This window comes from Drosophila ficusphila, unplaced genomic scaffold (assembly GCF_018152265.1).
Source record: "Drosophila ficusphila isolate 14025-0441.05 unplaced genomic scaffold, ASM1815226v1 contig_106, whole genome shotgun sequence".
Classification (NCBI taxonomy): Eukaryota; Metazoa; Arthropoda; class Insecta; order Diptera; family Drosophilidae; genus Drosophila; species Drosophila ficusphila.
In genome coordinates, this window is record NW_025063993.1 from 13,713,956 (window position 1) to 13,731,248 (window position 17,293).

Consider the following 17,293-nt stretch of genomic DNA (forward strand, 5'->3'; position numbering starts at 1 on the left):
TTTAAGAACTCATTATTATAACTCAATTTATGATAAAGGGAGCACTGGTAAATTTTATCACTAAATAAAGAGCTAAGGGCCAAATAAATTTGCTGCTTACTCATCAAATATAACTTAAAACAATTTTCTGCCACTTACCGACTTTAATTACGTTCCAAGATATGCGGAAGGCTTTAAGCCATTCGTTTAACGACTGCGATAATTTGGCCAACAGACCTTACACCCTGTTTTGTGTGGCATTTCGAGAGCTTCCACTTTAAGCCAGTGTTTTGATACAGTTTTTTTACGAGCTGTTCTCTCGTTTTTTATGCCAAAACAATTGGGTTTGTTTGCAGTGGGAATCGGGTTCGCAGTTGCGCTTGACCCGCTTATTGGGATGTTGGCCAGGTCCTGATTGTTGGCCTTTGTGCTCGCCGGGAAATTGTATTCGCGGCCAGTTAATTAGCTGCCAGGGATCGTCCCTCTCGAGGGACTTCATCAGGCGACAGCGACGGCAAAAAAACGGGGCAGATTCTTCAAATTACTTTTGAATAAAAAAAATGGCAGAGGGCAGCAATAACCTTTTACTCGCACTCCCACACAAATAGAAAATATTTAAATTTGGGCGTATTTTAAAGAGACTAATTAACTGAGTAGTTTTAATAATTAATACCAGAGCTTTGAATTTATAATGGAAACTTTTTCCTGTATTCTCTTTGTTATTTAGCAGCAGAATTTTCTAAAAAATGGGCTAGGGATATACCTAACTTATTATTAAAATTATAATTAAAATGTTTTGTAATTATCCATTACAATTCATACTTAAACAAAAATTTATAATTTTAATTTTTAATTTTAAATAAAGCCATAAACCAATTCTAAAATCAAAATTGTTTTTCGGTGCACTTATGAAGGGCGGCTGCCTTTGTGTCTGCTCACTTTTATTTCAAACGGCAATTGCATTGTGCCATTCCCAATCCGCTTATGGCTGCCGCCACGCCCCTTTGCACCATCCAGACCGCTCCGCCCGCCCAGCAAACAATGCACTCAGCAGCAAACACCAGAAAGTCTGTCCCTGGTAAAGTGCTCTGCGTATGATAAAAGCTTGTGTCATATTTTCATCCAGTTTTCTGGCATTTTTTCTTTATTTTTGCATTTGTTGTGGGAGATTTTCCATCTGAGGAGAAGTTTTTCCAACCATGCTTACTTAATGCCAGCGCACTCGAGGACGCTAACCCGCGCTTACTTATAAAAACCATAGTACTTTCATTAGCTTACCACAAATGGACCTTCGCGGCAGCAAGGACGGCTTCAGATCCAGTTTACTCTGCCCACTCACAGCTCATCCATCCATATCCAGTGGTGGCATCCACCTGCCGACGCATCCCCAAACATCTTAACTTCCTGGGGAAAAAGCTCCGCAGCAATCGGCAATGAAATGTGGTCTAAAAACAGGGGAACTTCCCCTGCGAAAAGCTCCGAAAAACGGAAATTTGGCCTTGGCAAAGGAACGACGCAGCATTCACCTTGTGTAATGAACTCAAATATTATTCATAACTAATCAGTTGCAATATTCGTGCAGCTTTGGCATTGAAATGCGTGTGTGGGTTTCTATTAAACTAATTATGTTGCTCTTTATTCATATATATATGTATATTTATAATTTTGCCTGTTCGTTGGATTTTTGTTATGCTTTATACAGTTCGCTGTTAACAATATTGCATTTTTACAAATTTATATTCGCTCGTAAATATAAACAGAAAATAGCTCTGATAGATAATTACAGTACATAACTAGATGATCGGTTGTGTTTTTAATTTAGGTATTTTTCTTTCGGGTTAGATCTTGTCTTTTTCCTAAACGCTACGAGTATTGGTTGTCCGCTTGAAGTATAATACTTGGACAGAGCTTCTTCGCTTGTGTGCTGTGGGGGGAACATCTTTCAACTTACTCGCTAAACACATTGCATGCCAAAAACAATCGCGTTGCAGTTAACAATTGAAGTCAAATTGAACCGAGTGGGACTTAGCTTAGGTTTATACTCTTAATTCGTACTAAGGCATGTTAGATGTTGGGCTCGAAACGACAACATCAACTGTTGTGTAATTTATAATATCGCAAATGGTTTATACAAGTCAAGTTAGATCAAATAAATAAAGAGGCAGCAGAAGCTAAATTAATGCTAACAGTAACATTAACGTAACGTAACGTAAACGTAAACGTAAAGCCAACTGAACAGTATCCCGCCCTTGGTGATTGGGAATTGGGTGGAGATTGAAGATGCAGAGGCCCTCAGCCCCACTACTCGGCATCCAGCGAGAGGCAAGGCAGTCCGGCCAGCGCCGGATGGGTGGACTGGGCGGAGCGGTGCCGCTGCGGCATCGGCTGGCCGTTCTCGCGGTACGTCTTTAGCTTGGTCTCCATTGCCTAAAAAAGCACAAAAGTGGTGTGTTAGAGAAATTAATTTAAAAAAAAAACATTTCCAGGATTTAAAAAAATAACAAGAAATGCTTAATAATGATTCGAATATTTCCATTATTTAACTTTCAATATTAAACAAATTATAGTTCGTTATCAAAGTCCAATTAGTTTATAATATAACGAACCAAATCTTTACTGACTTATAAAATACAGAGAAGTATGTTTACTATTTGCTTGGTTTCCTTTTAGCTGAGGTGACTATTATCACTGACAATTATTAGTCGGAAAAGGAATTTCCTGGTTTTGGTATCTAACATTCAAGACATATAGGATAAGTGCCATTGGGTTCTGGGAACAAGTGCTCAACAAACGAAAAACAAAGACTGCAAAATAAGGTACAAATAATTTTTGTATTTATTAACCAATGCAATTAATAAATGCAAGCGGAGGGCAACTAAAATTAGCCGTTCGGATCGCGGCGCATTGTCAAAGCGGCAGGCTGGCGTCCGGCGAGTTTCGCATGCGCTCCGCGAAGCGCTTGAAAATGTTCGTGCCGGCACTGAGGCTGCCGGATGAGCTGCAATCGCTGGCGGGCGTGGATTGGGCGCTACTCGTGGCCACCGAGCTGCTGCTGCCGCCAAAGGCGCGACGAAAGAGACTTGACTCGCTTGCCGATGGCGGCGGCTGCAGAGTCGCAGGGCGCTCGCAAATGCAGCGAAACTTTTCGCACTCGGGACATAGCAGTGCCTTGTCCCACTAAAAAAACATACGGAAAAACACATAAGCTGGAGGTGGGAGTGTGGATACAGGGAAAAATGTAAACAAAACATAAGGGAAATGGGATTTGGGGCGACACTACACAGCATGCTGGGTTTATAGTTTTCGGAGGGACTTACGTTTAGTTTTCTTAACATGTCGGCCACAATGTTGAGCGCCGTTGTGCGGGAGCTGGGGTTCATGGAATTGCCATTGATTTGGTTCTCGGGATCTGCAAGAGGAAGCACACATACACAGCAGGTTAGTCGAGAGGTTAGTTGGTCAGCTACTAACTACAGACGCACACAAAACGAACAAAAATTCGCCTACAAGAAATGTCGCAAAATCTCTCGTCACATTTTGGGCACTTAATTTTAATAATTTACAATGTAATTACATACAATAAGGAACTTAAACCGGCTAACGTTGTGACAAACAAATAATAAAAAAAAAGAAATAAAAACTATTGAAACACAAAACTAAATGCAGGGCTTGAACATTTGGTGATTCTTGGATGGTTTGAACACGTGTTTGGTTTTCTTTAGGGATCGAAGTATCTTACTTTTAAGCGAGTGCTGCTGGTTATATTCGTTTCTATTAACTAAACTGCCATTTAAGGCGTTCGAGCTGACGCTGGTGGCTCTTGTGGCGACTGCATTGTCGTGATTCGTTAAATCGCCGTTGGCCACAATGCCGTTTGGCAGCGAGGCGGACGAGTTCATGGAGCTGTTCACGGTGTTGGTGTCGTTGGCCGTGGGAACGCTCGTTCCATTGACCACTGGGGTAAAGCGTGACTTGACATTCAGCTCCTGCTTGAGATCTGCAATAAAAAAGGGCGAAATATATAGTGTTTTAGTAAGACCGCCGAAGGGCAAATACCTACCTCTCGTCTCGTCCATCAGCCGCTGCAGCTTCTCTTGCAGCAAACCCTTTTCATCCACTTCCAGCTCGAGGAGGGCGTTCTTTTCGTAGGCCTGATCCAGCATCTTCTCGAAGTTCTCTATGCTTTCGTTCAAAATGCGGTGGGCCCGCTCCAAATCATCGTTCTTCTGCTCCAGCTGCCGCAGATACACCTTCATGGTGTCCCGATCCTTCTTCACGGTTTCCAACTGTTTCTCCATATTTGACATTTCGATGCCATGCGAGTCCAACTTGAGCTAAAGTAAAGTTTAAATCGTAAGAATGGATTTTTGAGATGGCGTAAAAAACAAAAACATGTCCTTAATTTTAACCAGAGTTTTTCAAGGTATTTTTGTGGTTAAGGGGGAAATACAATTAGAAAATTTTTTTTTTCGAAAAATTTTTTTTTGGCTTAATGTACTCCAAATATATCTGGGAGTAAGCCTTTAAAAGCATAAAGCCGTCCGGTACTTATTTTCAGAGTTATACGCAATTTAGTGAGGGTGTGTCATATGGCGGACATGCACAAAAGTAAACTTTAAACGCTTCTCCTGAAAAGTCGTGTTTTCAAAGTCGCCGTGCAATGTACAGGTCAGAGATTTTATTTTAATCGAATGCGGTTTTTTGCATTATGTTTGAAATTAAATTCTCCACACCATGAATATAACGGTTTTTCGTATTTGTTTGTTATAACATGTTTTTTTTACAATCAAAGTAAAAAAAAAATCGTTATTTTTGAAATTTTTTTTAACCTAAAATTTTTTAATGGAAAAATAATTTTTTTTAAATATGGTTTAATTCATGGTGTGCGCTGTACCTTTAAGTTTAAAGCCCAGTTGCTTTTTTTTGTTTAAGTCGTGATCCTGGACCTGGAGACTGCACGGCGCAAAGTCCTTCCCTAAAAACACGACTCCACATTACTGATCATAAATGTGCTTAATTACAATATTTCTCAAAAAACTTGACTGATTTTTATTGCTCAATAATTATCTAATAACATGCAAAAAAAATCGCTAAGATTCATTTAATACCCTACTTGCAATCCACTCCCAAAGATAGCCCTCATTTCAGGCCTTCTAATTGTATTTCCCCCCTTAACTTTGTTTCGTTCACTTTGTCAATAATTCGTAACTAAAAACAATGAATTTATCGTTGTTTTCTTGAAACTCTGTAAAAAATTAACTTTCGTTTAAGTTGTATTTTAAACTTATCCACCTTGAGGGACTCGTTTTCCCGCTCAAACATTGTGAGCTTGGCTGTGAGATCTTTGATTATACTCTGCTTCTGGTCCAGAGTCGCATCCATTTCGATTTCCATTTCGCGTGATTGCTCCACGAACTCGTCGTATTCTTGTTTCACATCTGTCCATCTGGAGAATGTGGTTGGATATGGATTATAAAGTTAAATATATGTATGAATACATGGTGATTTAAAAACTTACTCTTTGTGATACTGCTTGGATCTTTCCTTCCAATACCTGCACTCATCCTCGACGCTATTAAACATTGGTGGCGATTCCATTTCCGCAGATTTGCTTGACTTCTGACTTTTATTTGTGTACTTATCGGTGGTCAAACTGGGTTTGAAATTTCGTTCGTTCGAATTGATTTAACTTTTAATTTCTACTCAATACTAGGTACTACGGTTGGTCTATTCCGGCATTTGTGTGTGTTATTTTTTGTGTTTTTAAGCTGCTTCGTTTTTAATTGCTGTGATTAAAAATGCCAAAACACAGTTGTTGCTAATGTCGAAGTTTTTTTTTTTTTTGGTGTATGGTTCTGCAAAATGGAGGAAAATGGGAAAAATCAATTAGGAACAGGTGTTTGCCCTGCTTTTGTTGTAATGTTGTTGATCTGCGATGCCCTTAAACGGCAGGCGGTTTTGTCTATAAAATGTAAATAAAATCAAGCTAAATAAACACAATTTTTGTGACGCAGCAGCTGCGGCAGCAATAACAACAAAACGACTGTGAGCAGCAACAACAACAGGCTGATATACGACGAAGTTTCCCATACAACAACGCGCTGCATGAGAATGAAATCATCGTGGATTTTCACCAGTAATTTAGTTGGCTATAGCTGGATTTTGATGTTCCACCTTAGCATACGTGTCTTACTTACACTTTGCACTTAATTTTTCTACGATTTCTTTGTTTTATTTACATAAAATCAGTGTAAATAGTTATGCTCGTAAAAATTGCCTACTCCAAAAAACGCACTAGCCAACCCTGGTTTTGGTGGTGGCAGTGTTGCGTAGGTCCAGCGCATTAGGGTTAGGCAGCCCTGGTCAGCAGTTATTGTTTGAAATAAGTTTTTAATCTTTATACAGGGTTTTGTTTTTACGTTGCTTAGGCTTGCGTAGTTTTTTTATGAACTCCAAGTCAGGTTTTTCTATGGGTCGTGCTGCAAAAGTTATGGATTGGTTGGCCGGCTCATCGTTACTGGTGTCGTTTGAAATGTGGAACTCCGAATCGGAACTATCTTCGATTATATGGGCGGAATTGAGAGTTATATCCCGGGAAGAGCAGGGAATATCGGGTGTTATCTCCGAGTTATCCCCAACTATGCGCATGGGCAACGCTTGATAACAAAATGAAACATTCCGGCCAGATCTGCGACGTAATTTGTGTTTTCTTCTGATTTTTAGGTCGCCGGATCCACTGGATGAGTTGTTGCTGCAACTTGAAGAATTTCCTGATTGATCGAAATCCTGACCGCGGGTTTTGCGGATGTTTTTAGCCTTTTTAGACATTTCTGTTATCAACTGTGTTGGAGTTGTTTTGATTCCAAAATGAACACCACCTCACCGAAAGTAAAGGAACTAGTTTAAAAAAATGAAACTCCCAAAGAATACAAAGTTAAGTTCAATTTACTTTAATTTATAATTTCAGTTTAAAACTTAAACTTAAGTTGTTTTAAGTTTAAAACTTAAATTGAATTATAATTTAAATTTAAATAAAAATTAAAATAATCTTTATTTGGTCAACTTAACATAGGTGGTAACTTCACATAAGGGCTGCATGCTTAATTACCACCACCTAAACGAGCGTTGCCAGAAAGCCGCCACAGTGTGGCCAGATCGCAGCGACAGCAGTGCATTTTCAACAAAAATAAGGTAAAATATAGCACAAATATGGCCAACAATTGTTAAACAATTAACTCAATTGCAACCCAAAAAGCTTGTTTTAACAAGTGTGAGTGCAACCAAGAGACTGTGTGGGCGTTGCACTTGCAGTGGTCGAGAATTGATTAATTGCGGCGCATGCCGAAAAGGGAAAAAAGGGAGGATGTGTTTCAATAAACGAGAGTGAAAACCGCGACGAACAAGTGACTGCTGCATTCGGGAACAAAGAACTTACTAGGAAAATATGTGGCACAACGCCTAAAACTCGAAACTTCCTTCCTTGTTTTGCAGTTGGAACGATTGCGTTGCAGCAGCAGCAGCAGCAACAACAAAAAACACAGCGGCAGCTAAAAAGTGAAGTTAACGGGAGTTGCTCTACCACAAAAAAATCCAAACAGTAAGGAATCGGGAGTTAATTCAAGCATGGCGGATCCAGAGCGACAGAGTTTGATCAACAAGGACGACGGAAACGGATACAACTCGGTGGATGCAGTGGACGAGGGAGGCGATAATCCGGGGAGCAGCTCATCGGTGGCCACCAACGAGGACGGTGCGTATCGTGACCATAAAGCCGGGCATTCAACCCGCATCCAATCAGCCGGGTGTTGTATTTTGTTTTGTCTTGTTTGGAAACCCAACAAGTGTGCGGGTGCTCCACTTATCCGCAGCCGTGATTCGAAGTTGTCTACTCTCGGCTCAGTTGGCATTTTCACACTTCACCCAACTGAGTCATGGTAATAGGAAGCACAGAAAAAAAATGGTTTGATATCGTACCACATGATGAGGTCCAAAGATATACATATCTAAAACGCCACAAAAATACCCTATGATTTAGATTTAGAATATATTTTCAAGTAATCCAAATAATGCAAGTTTATAGGCATAGGCGAAAAGATAAGATCAGCAATCTTAAAATATTAAATTTCATTTATTATCAACCCATATAATTCATATAAAATTGTCAAATGATATTTCTTATTAGTAATTAGTATGCTGTCTTACCGCACAACGTGATAAGCCTATCTTTAATTCAAATTATTGACCTATCAAAATGATATACAAAATTTGAATATTAATTTCAATTTGTTAGCGAACTACAATCGTTCTCTGTTTATGCGTTCCTAGTAACCCGATGCCGGTATTGGCCAAATATTCGCACCGCCTTTGTTATTGTTTATAGTAGGACGCCTTTATCAGCGTAAAAAGCGTTCCCCACAGCTGTTTAATCAGCATCGATTTGGAGGTGGTGTTAAAGTGGTGGTGAAGGGAGGTCAGCGAAGTCCATGAGTCATCGAGTGATTCGCTGCCTTATCGTGGCACAGGGCAAAATTAAAGGCATAGAGGGCTTGCGATGAGCAGCAACTCCATTGTTTGCCAAGGAACCTGATCTTCGTCTCAGGGAAACCTCAGTGATATATTTATAATACCCTATTAAAATTTAGTTTCTTGGGGGGGTCGAGGTTAAAGTTCACCAGACGTTTCAAACCATGATTGATCCAAATTTTTTTAGTTTTAAATCTAAAAATATTTTGTCAGAAAATAAATAAGCCAAGTAAAAGTCGGTTTAAAAATGTTGAAAATGTAACCTGAATTTAATATATTCCTAATAATAATATTAACTTACTTCACAAAATTTATAAAAATAACTAAAGTTCTAAAGAAAACAAATATAATTTCTAAAAAGGCACCAACTTTACAAGTCTATTCTGTTGTAAGGTTAAAAAAAAGGGTCAAAAACACTGCACACTTCATAAAAATCTATTTACCTTTGCTGAATAAAAAACGTTAGTCTAGAGAACCCATAAAATTGGAGTTAATTAAATTCTTAAATAACCTATTCCTGTTAGCAAAGCGATCCATAAAATACACATGATCTTCGCAGAAAGCGAACGAAAACGACGCCTTTCTTTGTCTTCGCCTCCTGGCTTGTTTATATTTACGTTCTTCTTGCACAAAGTTCGAACTTGTTTTGATCGAGAGCAGAGCACCACAACTGCGGTTTAGCTGCACTAGTTTAATGCCAAGACAGGAACGCTGCATTCATAGAGCCAAAACATTGACCCATTTGACTTTATCGCAATAAATTCACTTCTCTCTCTTTCACCGAGTAAATCTTCACAAGATGAGTAGTGTAGTTGAGGGCTCACTGCTGACGAGATGTATTTATTTTACACCAAAGGTCTCAGCTTTGCAGGGTTCAATGTTTACCTTGTTATCCAATTAATACCTTGATTTCCCAATGGATTTTTAGGTAATGGAGCACCGACAGCTGTGCCTTGCATTGGACCCGATGAGCTGCCGCCGCCGTATCAGCAGAGCACCAACACCGGAGGCGTGCCGATGGTCACCTGTCGGGTATGTCAGCAAATGATTGACATCACCACGAAGCGGGAGCAGCACGTGGTCAAGTGCACCCACTGCAATGAGGCTACTGTGAGTTGCTTACTATAATAACATAAAATGCAAATCATGACTTACTCTTATTTTGATTTTCCACAGCCCATACGGAACGCTCCGCCGGGCAAGAAGTACGTTCGCTGTCCGTGCAACTGTTTGCTTATCTGCAAAAGCTCCTCGCAGCGCATCGCTTGTCCACGGCCCAATTGCAAGAGGATCATTAACCTGGCCCCGAGTCCTGTCACCCCGCCCGTGCCCACCATGCCGGGCATGTGCCGCGTGACCTGTGGCCACTGTTCGGACACGTTTTTGGTGAGCTCCCAGCCAGATTCTCTGCTTGAGGAATCCTCTACATCTTGCTATTGCAGTTTAACACGTATCACAACGCATTGGCCCGCTGTCCACACTGCAGGAAGGTCTCGTCGGTTGGCTCGCGCTTCGCCAACAGTCGCGGTGTTATTTTCGCTGTTGTGGCGCTGGTATTCCTCATCACAGGCATCGGCGTTACTATCGGCACATTCTCGACTGCTTCGGTAAGCAATAAATTTGATGTTTGGACAGAAAACACTCCACTTGAGGGCTATTAATTGCCTCGAAAGTAAACATTACAGCTTTTAAAACGAGCTGCATTGTTCCGATATTGTTTACTGATTCCATATTTATTTACTCTTTTTTTTTTTTGCAGAGCCACGGCGGCATGTATATTCTCTATGTGGCGCTGTTCGTGATTGCGGGGTGCATGCTGGCCCGCTCCGCCTACTATTTCCGCCTTAAAGTGAGCGCCATCGATGGGCCAATGTAAAGCTAAAGCACGGGGCCATCAGCGAAGGAAGTGCATTGTTTTATTTTTATATATATATATTATTCATATATATCATTCCTTTTGATATTAAATTTAACTAAACACAAGCAGCCAATTCGCAGACGGAACATCTGAACATTTCTCCAGCAGTGCAGCTTTTTAAAACTCTTCATTTCGAGGAAAACTAATAGCAAAACCTAGCGAAATTATCGAAAGGATGTCCCCGTTTAAAGTGATTTTGAAAGGCATAATTAGGATGTTAAGACCGTAACTAACTAAACTCTACTAAAATCAAATATTTCGAGAGTCGCAGAAATAGCTACCATCAAAGTGCTAAAAGAGAAAACTCACAGAACTGTAGGCAGTCATTAGTTATTAGATCAGCGACCGATCAACTCATTTATAGAATCGTCAGGCTCCCATTTTAAAGAATGTACAGTTTTGTTGTTTAAGTGTCCGATTTGTTATCCGTTTGTGCCTGTCCTGCAACTACATATTTTGGGTATTTATTCTTTACGTATTCGTTGATACGCTTTGAATTTTGTGTTGCTAAGAATTTATTCAATGCACTCTTCTCAGTTAACCGCCAAAGCAGAAGGGGAAAGCGTTTTGTTTTTGGCGTTAGAAATAATTTAAAGGGTATGCTAACAGTGCTAATGAAAAGGTACATACATACGCGCATATATACCATACATACATAATTATGATGAAAATAAACAAAGCAACACTTCTTGAACAACAGAGAACAAGCAACGCTCATGCAGAAAACAACAATTTAGACCGCAACTGCTAAACTGCGAAATTAAATATATATATGATTAAAAGGAACGGTTTACTTTTGAAATATATATATATATACAACATTTATATTTAGTACATTATAAATTAGCATACATACACTGTAAATAAAAAGAAATAAAACCACAAGTACAACGGACTTTTTTGCGGCGACAGCATGGCGGAGCTATAGAAAACGCAGTTTGCCTTGAACCTGACATCGAAAATTGGTTTGGCTTGTTGATTTGATTTTTCGAATTCTCTCTCAGCCTGAAAAATGTCGTCCTTGGCTCCCTGCTTTACAATGGGTTCAATTGTGCGTTGCAAAACTTGTTTTGGCGACAATATTTCGGGGGAGGTATACCTGCAATATTTTTGTTTTCAATATTATATAATGGATATCATTTTCTAGGTTGTGGCCTTTGATCTGGGCGTTAAAATGCTGATGATGAAGTGCCCGTCTAGCAAAGGCGGTGGAGACGAGCAGACCCTCTGTATTGTGAATCTCTCCATGTGCGTGGATATCGAGATAGTGAAGGAAATGCTTCCATTGGAAAATGTTCAGCCCCCTGAACCAATTGATCTCCTGATGGTAGTTTCTCTGGATTTATTTTAAGATCTTTTAGTTAATTTAATATATATTGTAGCTGCAAGAGCGTTTGCGCCGGACAACTGAACAGCGTTCCTTATTCCGCCGGAGTTATCATCCCAATGCCTCGCCTTTTGGTCAAGCTCTGTATCGATTGATGGCCAAGCATTTCGGTGATGCACATGTCAAGTGGCAAAACCAAGGCAACAATGCGGCCATCAAAGTGGATCAGTTGACCATAGAAGCTCCCTATGGAGTGGAGAACATCCGAGGCGAGCGGTGTGACCCCAAATTACTGCTCTACGTCAAACGCATCGTCCTATACTTCCACAACAATACACAATAATGAAACGAGGAACGTGCCCATGGCAACAGTCGCCCAGATAGCTCCCGGTTCTCTCGGCGCTTTGTTTATCAACAAAACAATTCTAAATACACATAGCCTCGACACCCACATAGAATACTTTTCTTTATCTGCCAAAAAGCACAATTCTTATTTGTACACAATCGATTTTATGCACTGCTAACCACCTAATATCCACCATGGCCGATGATGAAGATAAACCAAAGAAACACACCCTAGACACCTTGTTCCAGGTGTATTGCAACTATCAGGTAGGATAACTTAATTAGTTATGACTAATCTACAATGGGTATCGTTTGGCCTAAGGTTATACCCACGGATATAGAGAATGAGGTTTTCGATAGCATTCTGCTCTCGCAACTGGATGCCTGGCTGGAGCAGGCGAAGCTTATGCCAAATATTATAACACGAACCCAAACTGGGCTCATATATATGCGGTACAAGTGAGTATCATACTAGAAGTATTTTGTTTATATATAAAATAGAGTAAATAATTTATCGAACTCCCATAAAATCCTATAGAAAATGGCGCTTGGAATACGAAGACTTTCTGGAGGTTCTCAATACTTTGGCCTCTGACAACGACCTATCAATAGAGGAGATGAAGCAGGAAATGGTCGATGCTGGAGTTCCGAGCGGTGCCGATATAGTCGTTGTCGTCAAATAGATGTAATCTCGTGCATTTTATTTACATAAAAAAGTGGGAAAGCAACAAATACATAAAGATAATTAATTTTGATTAGATAAATTGTACACAAAAATTATAGTATAGTATAAAAGCGTTCAACAAAAAGCCTCTTGCCCGAATATATTAATTTCAGTTAGTTAAAACACTTAATTTGACATAGGGGTATACATTGAGATTACCGATAATAGAAATTAAATACGATTTAAGGAAGGGAAGTACAAGTTTTGATCAAATTCAATAAAATTTATGGATAAATTTTAATTTAAAGCTTAAATTTATTCGATGAGTGACTGGGACTATTCGTATCCCATTAACTCCCTGATAACAATTACAACGTTTGTTGACACAACAGTTTTAAATTGGATTCACTTTTAGCACCTGGACAAATATGTAATGTGGCGGATCGGAGATTACGATGTTACAAAAATACATGCTTATTCATTTCGTATATCTAATAAATATTGTTGATGCGTAATAATGGCTTCCGAGTGTCTCGTAGCAAATGGTAAGGTAATAATGCACTTTTCAGTTTGTACTAGCACGTTTCTTGACTCTTGTTGAGGTGCATAGAGCACCTTTTTTTATATTGATGCTCGCTCTTAGTCATCCCTCCAGTTGATGTGTATAGTATAAAATCTATAGAGTGGATTGTATAAATTGTGTACGCGAGTTTTATATCGTTTATCGTGCCATTGCCAAGGCCAGTCCAATTTCGCCAGATGATGTTGTATTTCCGGATTTGGTCATATGATAAGATGCTCTTGTTGGCTGAATGAGTGTACCTCTTCCGATCTTCGCGCGATATCGTCATGGATCTCTGTGTAGCTTTGCTCATATGTGTATGCATGCATGAATAATATAATGCATAGGCAGGTTAAGTAACGTGGCACTTAGGATTAGATTAGTATCAATTGCAAGTAATTTAAGAGTAAATTGTTCGCTCCAGCCAATCGTCCAGGTTGAAGAACGCCGTGTCCGAGTTGTCCGTGTCCCGCTCGCGGAACATCTCGATGAATGTCCTCACCTTGATGGCGCACATCAAGAAGTCGTCGAAGGGTATTTGGCCCTCGCGCGATCCGTAACGATGGGCCAGGGCATTCAGCAGCCGGTTGTTCAGATGGTAGCCAGCCGAATTGAGCGCTCCGCGCAGATGGAAACCATCGATGCTGCCAGTGCGACGGGTGTCGTAAAGTTTAAAGACCGCTCGCCACTTGGCAATGTCGGTAAGCAGCGCCTCGAACTCCTCGAAGCCCAGGCGGCCGGAGCGATCCTTGTCCAGCATGGCTACCATCGAACGCACGGCATCCTTGGAGAAGCCATCGCTGCCCACCATCACGTCGCGCATCGAGTGGTCCAGGATGCGCTTCAGCTCCTGCCAGTCCACCTCCTCATCGCTGCCAGCAACGCTGTCGAACAGGTGACGCAGAGCAATGCGCTGCGGGTCATCCTCCTCCTTCGGCGTTGGTGGCGGCAGAGACGGAGCAATGCGGTCATCGGTCTCGCCAAAGCCGACCTCGTCGTCGTTCTCCTCCATGTTGTTCATTGTCTCCGAGAAGACGCGAATAATGAACTCGCCCTCCTCATTCGGATCAAAGGTCGAGGGCACAATCAAATAGTGACCAGGAGGCAGCTTGAACCGAGCACATACCTCACGTGTGTTGATGAAGTGGGGCGATCTGGCCACCGAAGCTCGGTACTTGAAGAAGTTCAGTCCCTGTGGCTTCACCTGCATATCTCTGTCCGTCAAGTGATATATAGCAAATCCAATGGTCAGGCAATCGATGCCCACGTTGCGTTTGCTGCGTCGATTCTTTTGCATCAGGGCCACAATTGCCGTGCACTTGCCATCATCGTCCTCGTCATCGGGATCCTCCAGAGAGATAATGTACTGCGGATTATGCCAGAAGGTCTCCAGGAAGTTCCTGCAACCTCCGGCCGTCACGCCCGATGTCCACTCGCCCTCGAACATGGACATCTCCCACTTGCGACGCGAGCTCTGCTGCTGATCCTCCGTTAGCGAATCGGGTGACAAGTTGCAGATCTCCACGCGATCAAAGTGGTTAAGGAAGTCCTGGAAGGACATCCAGAACTCTCCATCTCGATCGAAATTTAGGCCAATCTCCTCTTTTGTGTGCTCCGGGATGAAGCGCCATTCGGGAGAGCTATCGCTCCAGGGACCGCTCCATTCAGCATCGTTGCCCCATGGGTTACGCATACGGATCATGGGCAGCTTGCCCGAGCGATTGGGCGTCGAAATGTCCATGAGGGTCACCTTAGTAATGGAGTAGGCATGCCCGCGAATCAAACCTTGAGGGGTCTCCGCCTCCAGAACATGTGGATCGGGTTCCAGCGAGCAGCCCATCATAGAGCCACGCTCGGCAGCCTTCATCATGATGCTGAATAGATTTGGAGGAGCCTCCTTGATGTCATACCACTCGGTAACGCCGCCGGTGAAGTCCTCCATGGCCTCGCAAGTGGTGCCACCTAAATTTAGAGAGGTAAGATGTTAGATGTTTGATTGGATTGAATTTAGAATAAAAACTATTACAATTTAAATTAAAAATATTTTAGGACTTATTAAATTTATCATCAGAACAATAAACAGGAAGTAAGTACGCCACAAAACGTGCCACTTAAACAAAAAAAAACTTATGATAAGCATGACGTATTTTTAGAAAAGTTTTTGAATTTGATACGTTTTTGCAAATCGTACATCCGCAGTACACAAAATTCTTACCCTTGAGAGCTTCATAGGAGCCGTGCAGCTTTGCGTACGCCTTCTCCAGCAGGGCGCTCCAGAACTCGTTCTTTTCGGTGGAGTGCATGTAGATCAGCTCGCCATTGTAGGTGGGCAGCCGATCATCGATGACCACCTCCACCCACTTGCCGTACTGCCAGAACTTGAAGTGGAAGATGCCGGCGTAGTTCTCCTGGAAGTCCTGATCCGGCGGGATCACCCTGAAGAACAGCTTCGAGTCCTGTGTGAGATTGGCCGCTGCGGCCAGGAGCCAGCAGTCACCCAGTTCTCCCTGCTGCACATCGAACCGCGAGTAACCCTCGACGAAGAATTGCGGATCGTCGACAATGTCTCCGGGACGCAGCCACTCGTAGTAGCGATCGGGTCGTCGGGAATACATCAGCGAGGAATTGTCAGCCGGAAAGTCGGGATCCTCGAACATGGTTCCGTTGGCCACGCAGCTTTCGCGCAGAGAGGCAAAGTCTCCCTTGCTGACGCTATGCTGACGGTTACTGGTCGCCTTGCGACCCATCCAGAACATGTTCTGGTTCTCGGGCACCTTGACGCTGGTGAAGCTCAGTTCCGCAACGCCCACCGAGGGCTCCTCCTCCTGCGTTGGCGCACTGGCTGGCGGTGGAGCCGTGGGATATGGCAGAGCTGGGAATCCACCGCCGTGCTGCGGAGCCGGACTCGTTGGCATCGGAGCATATGGCATTGGCATGCTGGGCAAACCGGGCATAGCCGAGGGGTACGGTGCTAGCGGAGCAGCCGGATAGGGAAGATTCGGCTGCGGCATGCCAGTTGGATAGGGCATTCCGGTCGGATAGGGCGCCATTGGGGCAGAGGGATACGGAAGAGAAGGGGCGTTTGCTGATGGCAAACTGGGATAGAGACCTGCTCCTGGATATGGCATTGCACTGGGGTAGGGTGATGGCGCTGATGGAGCTCCTGGCACGGGCATTCCGACTCCCGGGTACGAGGTATTCTGGGCGTGACTCGTCTGCTTCACCACATATGGCATTCCTCCCACGGATTCCGACGAGGGATAGGGCAACGATGGGTAGAGACCCGCTTTGGGTTTGGGTGCTTGTTCGTCTCCGCCGCTGACTTCATTCTTGCTGTAGCCCAAGGCCGCCAAATTGACAAGGCCAATGCCACTGGCATGATAATTCTTGGGGTAATTATCAATGCCGTACATTTTTAATGGATGCTATTCCACTCCACGCACGGGTTTTTCCTAATGGAAAACTAAGCTAATGGCGTTGCAAATCGGGTAAAACTACGGCGCTAACTGGATCCAGATGCTGATTAACTCGCTGCCGTGGTAAAACTGCTGACTCGCTGGGAATCGTACGCTTTAAATGGGAGAAGTATCCAAATTTAACTTTCTCGGTAAATGATTCATAATCTTTAACCCTTGTGGGTCAAGATATTTTGTTGATTTATGTATGGAAATGGCGAATCAAAAGATATAGCTTAATTAAGCGATGTTTTATTTCATACCACATAACAATAGAAATGTTAAAAAAAGGTTTTTTATTTTTGCCAATCATAAAACTTAAATAAATCAAAACTAAGAAAGCACTTGGTTTGAATATGACTTCTTTTTATCTGCAATACCTAAGACCTTTCTTGACTATTAAACATGGGTCAAAATAAAACCCCCAACAAAACACAAAGGTTTAATTCTGCCCTCAGGGCTGCACAAACGTACAGAGTTGCCAATGCACCCTAAATATTTTTGGTATTTTTTCGCCCTG

General features: G+C 42.2%; 6 protein-coding genes across 9 annotated transcripts; 3 read left to right on the forward strand and 3 right to left on the reverse strand.

Annotated features, from left to right (window-relative positions):
* Positions 1-1,587: 1,587 nt before the first annotated feature.
* LOC108087564 (nuclear distribution protein nudE homolog) lies at positions 1,588-5,618 on the reverse strand. 2 transcript variants are annotated; one of them, XM_017184992.2, is made up of 6 exons: positions 5,498-5,618; positions 5,272-5,425; positions 4,040-4,313; positions 3,719-3,976; positions 3,297-3,388; positions 1,588-2,406 (listed from the first exon to the last, which is right to left on the reverse strand). In XM_017184992.2, exons 1-6 carry the CDS (start codon positions 5,575-5,577, stop codon positions 2,281-2,283), a joined length of 984 nt encoding a protein of 327 aa, XP_017040481.1. In that variant the 5' UTR covers positions 5,578-5,618; the 3' UTR covers positions 1,588-2,280. The 2 variants fall into 2 exon arrangements, with proteins under 2 accessions (XP_017040481.1, XP_017040480.1); XM_017184991.2 differs by lacking the exon at positions 1,588-2,406 and adding an exon at positions 2,864-3,156.
* Positions 5,619-5,737: 119 nt separating this feature from the next.
* Positions 5,738-6,873, reverse strand: LOC122320671. Its single transcript, XM_043208819.1, has 2 exons — positions 6,177-6,873; positions 5,738-5,834 (listed from the first exon to the last, which is right to left on the reverse strand). Exon 1 carries the CDS (start codon positions 6,805-6,807, stop codon positions 6,370-6,372), a length of 438 nt encoding a protein of 145 aa, XP_043064754.1. The 5' UTR covers positions 6,808-6,873; the 3' UTR covers positions 5,738-5,834; positions 6,177-6,369.
* Positions 6,874-7,078: 205 nt separating this feature from the next.
* LOC108087503 (type 1 phosphatidylinositol 4,5-bisphosphate 4-phosphatase) lies at positions 7,079-11,305 on the forward strand. Of its 3 annotated transcripts, none has more exons than XM_017184898.2 (6): positions 7,079-7,170; positions 7,471-7,729; positions 9,431-9,612; positions 9,679-9,888; positions 9,945-10,109; positions 10,262-11,305. In XM_017184898.2, exons 2-6 carry the CDS (start codon positions 7,603-7,605, stop codon positions 10,376-10,378), a joined length of 801 nt encoding a protein of 266 aa, XP_017040387.1. In that variant the 5' UTR covers positions 7,079-7,170; positions 7,471-7,602; the 3' UTR covers positions 10,379-11,305. The 3 variants fall into 3 exon arrangements, with proteins under 3 accessions (XP_017040387.1, XP_017040390.1, XP_017040388.1); XM_017184901.2 differs by lacking the exon at positions 7,079-7,170 and adding an exon at positions 7,232-7,249; XM_017184899.2 differs by lacking the exon at positions 7,079-7,170 and having other exon boundaries at positions 7,285-7,729.
* A 63-nt stretch (positions 11,306-11,368) lies between these two features.
* On the forward strand, positions 11,369-12,103 carry LOC108087504 (protein Hezron). The gene is made up of 3 exons (XM_017184902.2): positions 11,369-11,513; positions 11,568-11,747; positions 11,803-12,103. Exons 1-3 carry the CDS (start codon positions 11,433-11,435, stop codon positions 12,088-12,090), a joined length of 549 nt encoding a protein of 182 aa, XP_017040391.1. The 5' UTR covers positions 11,369-11,432; the 3' UTR covers positions 12,091-12,103.
* A 27-nt stretch (positions 12,104-12,130) lies between these two features.
* On the forward strand, positions 12,131-12,824 carry LOC108087505. The gene is made up of 3 exons (XM_017184903.2): positions 12,131-12,359; positions 12,415-12,551; positions 12,631-12,824. Exons 1-3 carry the CDS (start codon positions 12,288-12,290, stop codon positions 12,773-12,775), a joined length of 354 nt encoding a protein of 117 aa, XP_017040392.1. The 5' UTR covers positions 12,131-12,287; the 3' UTR covers positions 12,776-12,824.
* On the reverse strand, positions 12,773-17,017 carry LOC108087502 (calpain-B). The gene is made up of 2 exons (XM_017184897.2): positions 15,534-17,017; positions 12,773-15,280 (listed from the first exon to the last, which is right to left on the reverse strand). The coding sequence occupies exons 1-2, from the start codon at positions 16,729-16,731 to the stop codon at positions 13,719-13,721; spliced, it is 2,760 nt and encodes a 919-aa protein (XP_017040386.1). The 5' UTR covers positions 16,732-17,017; the 3' UTR covers positions 12,773-13,718.
* Positions 17,018-17,293: the final 276 nt, after the last annotated feature.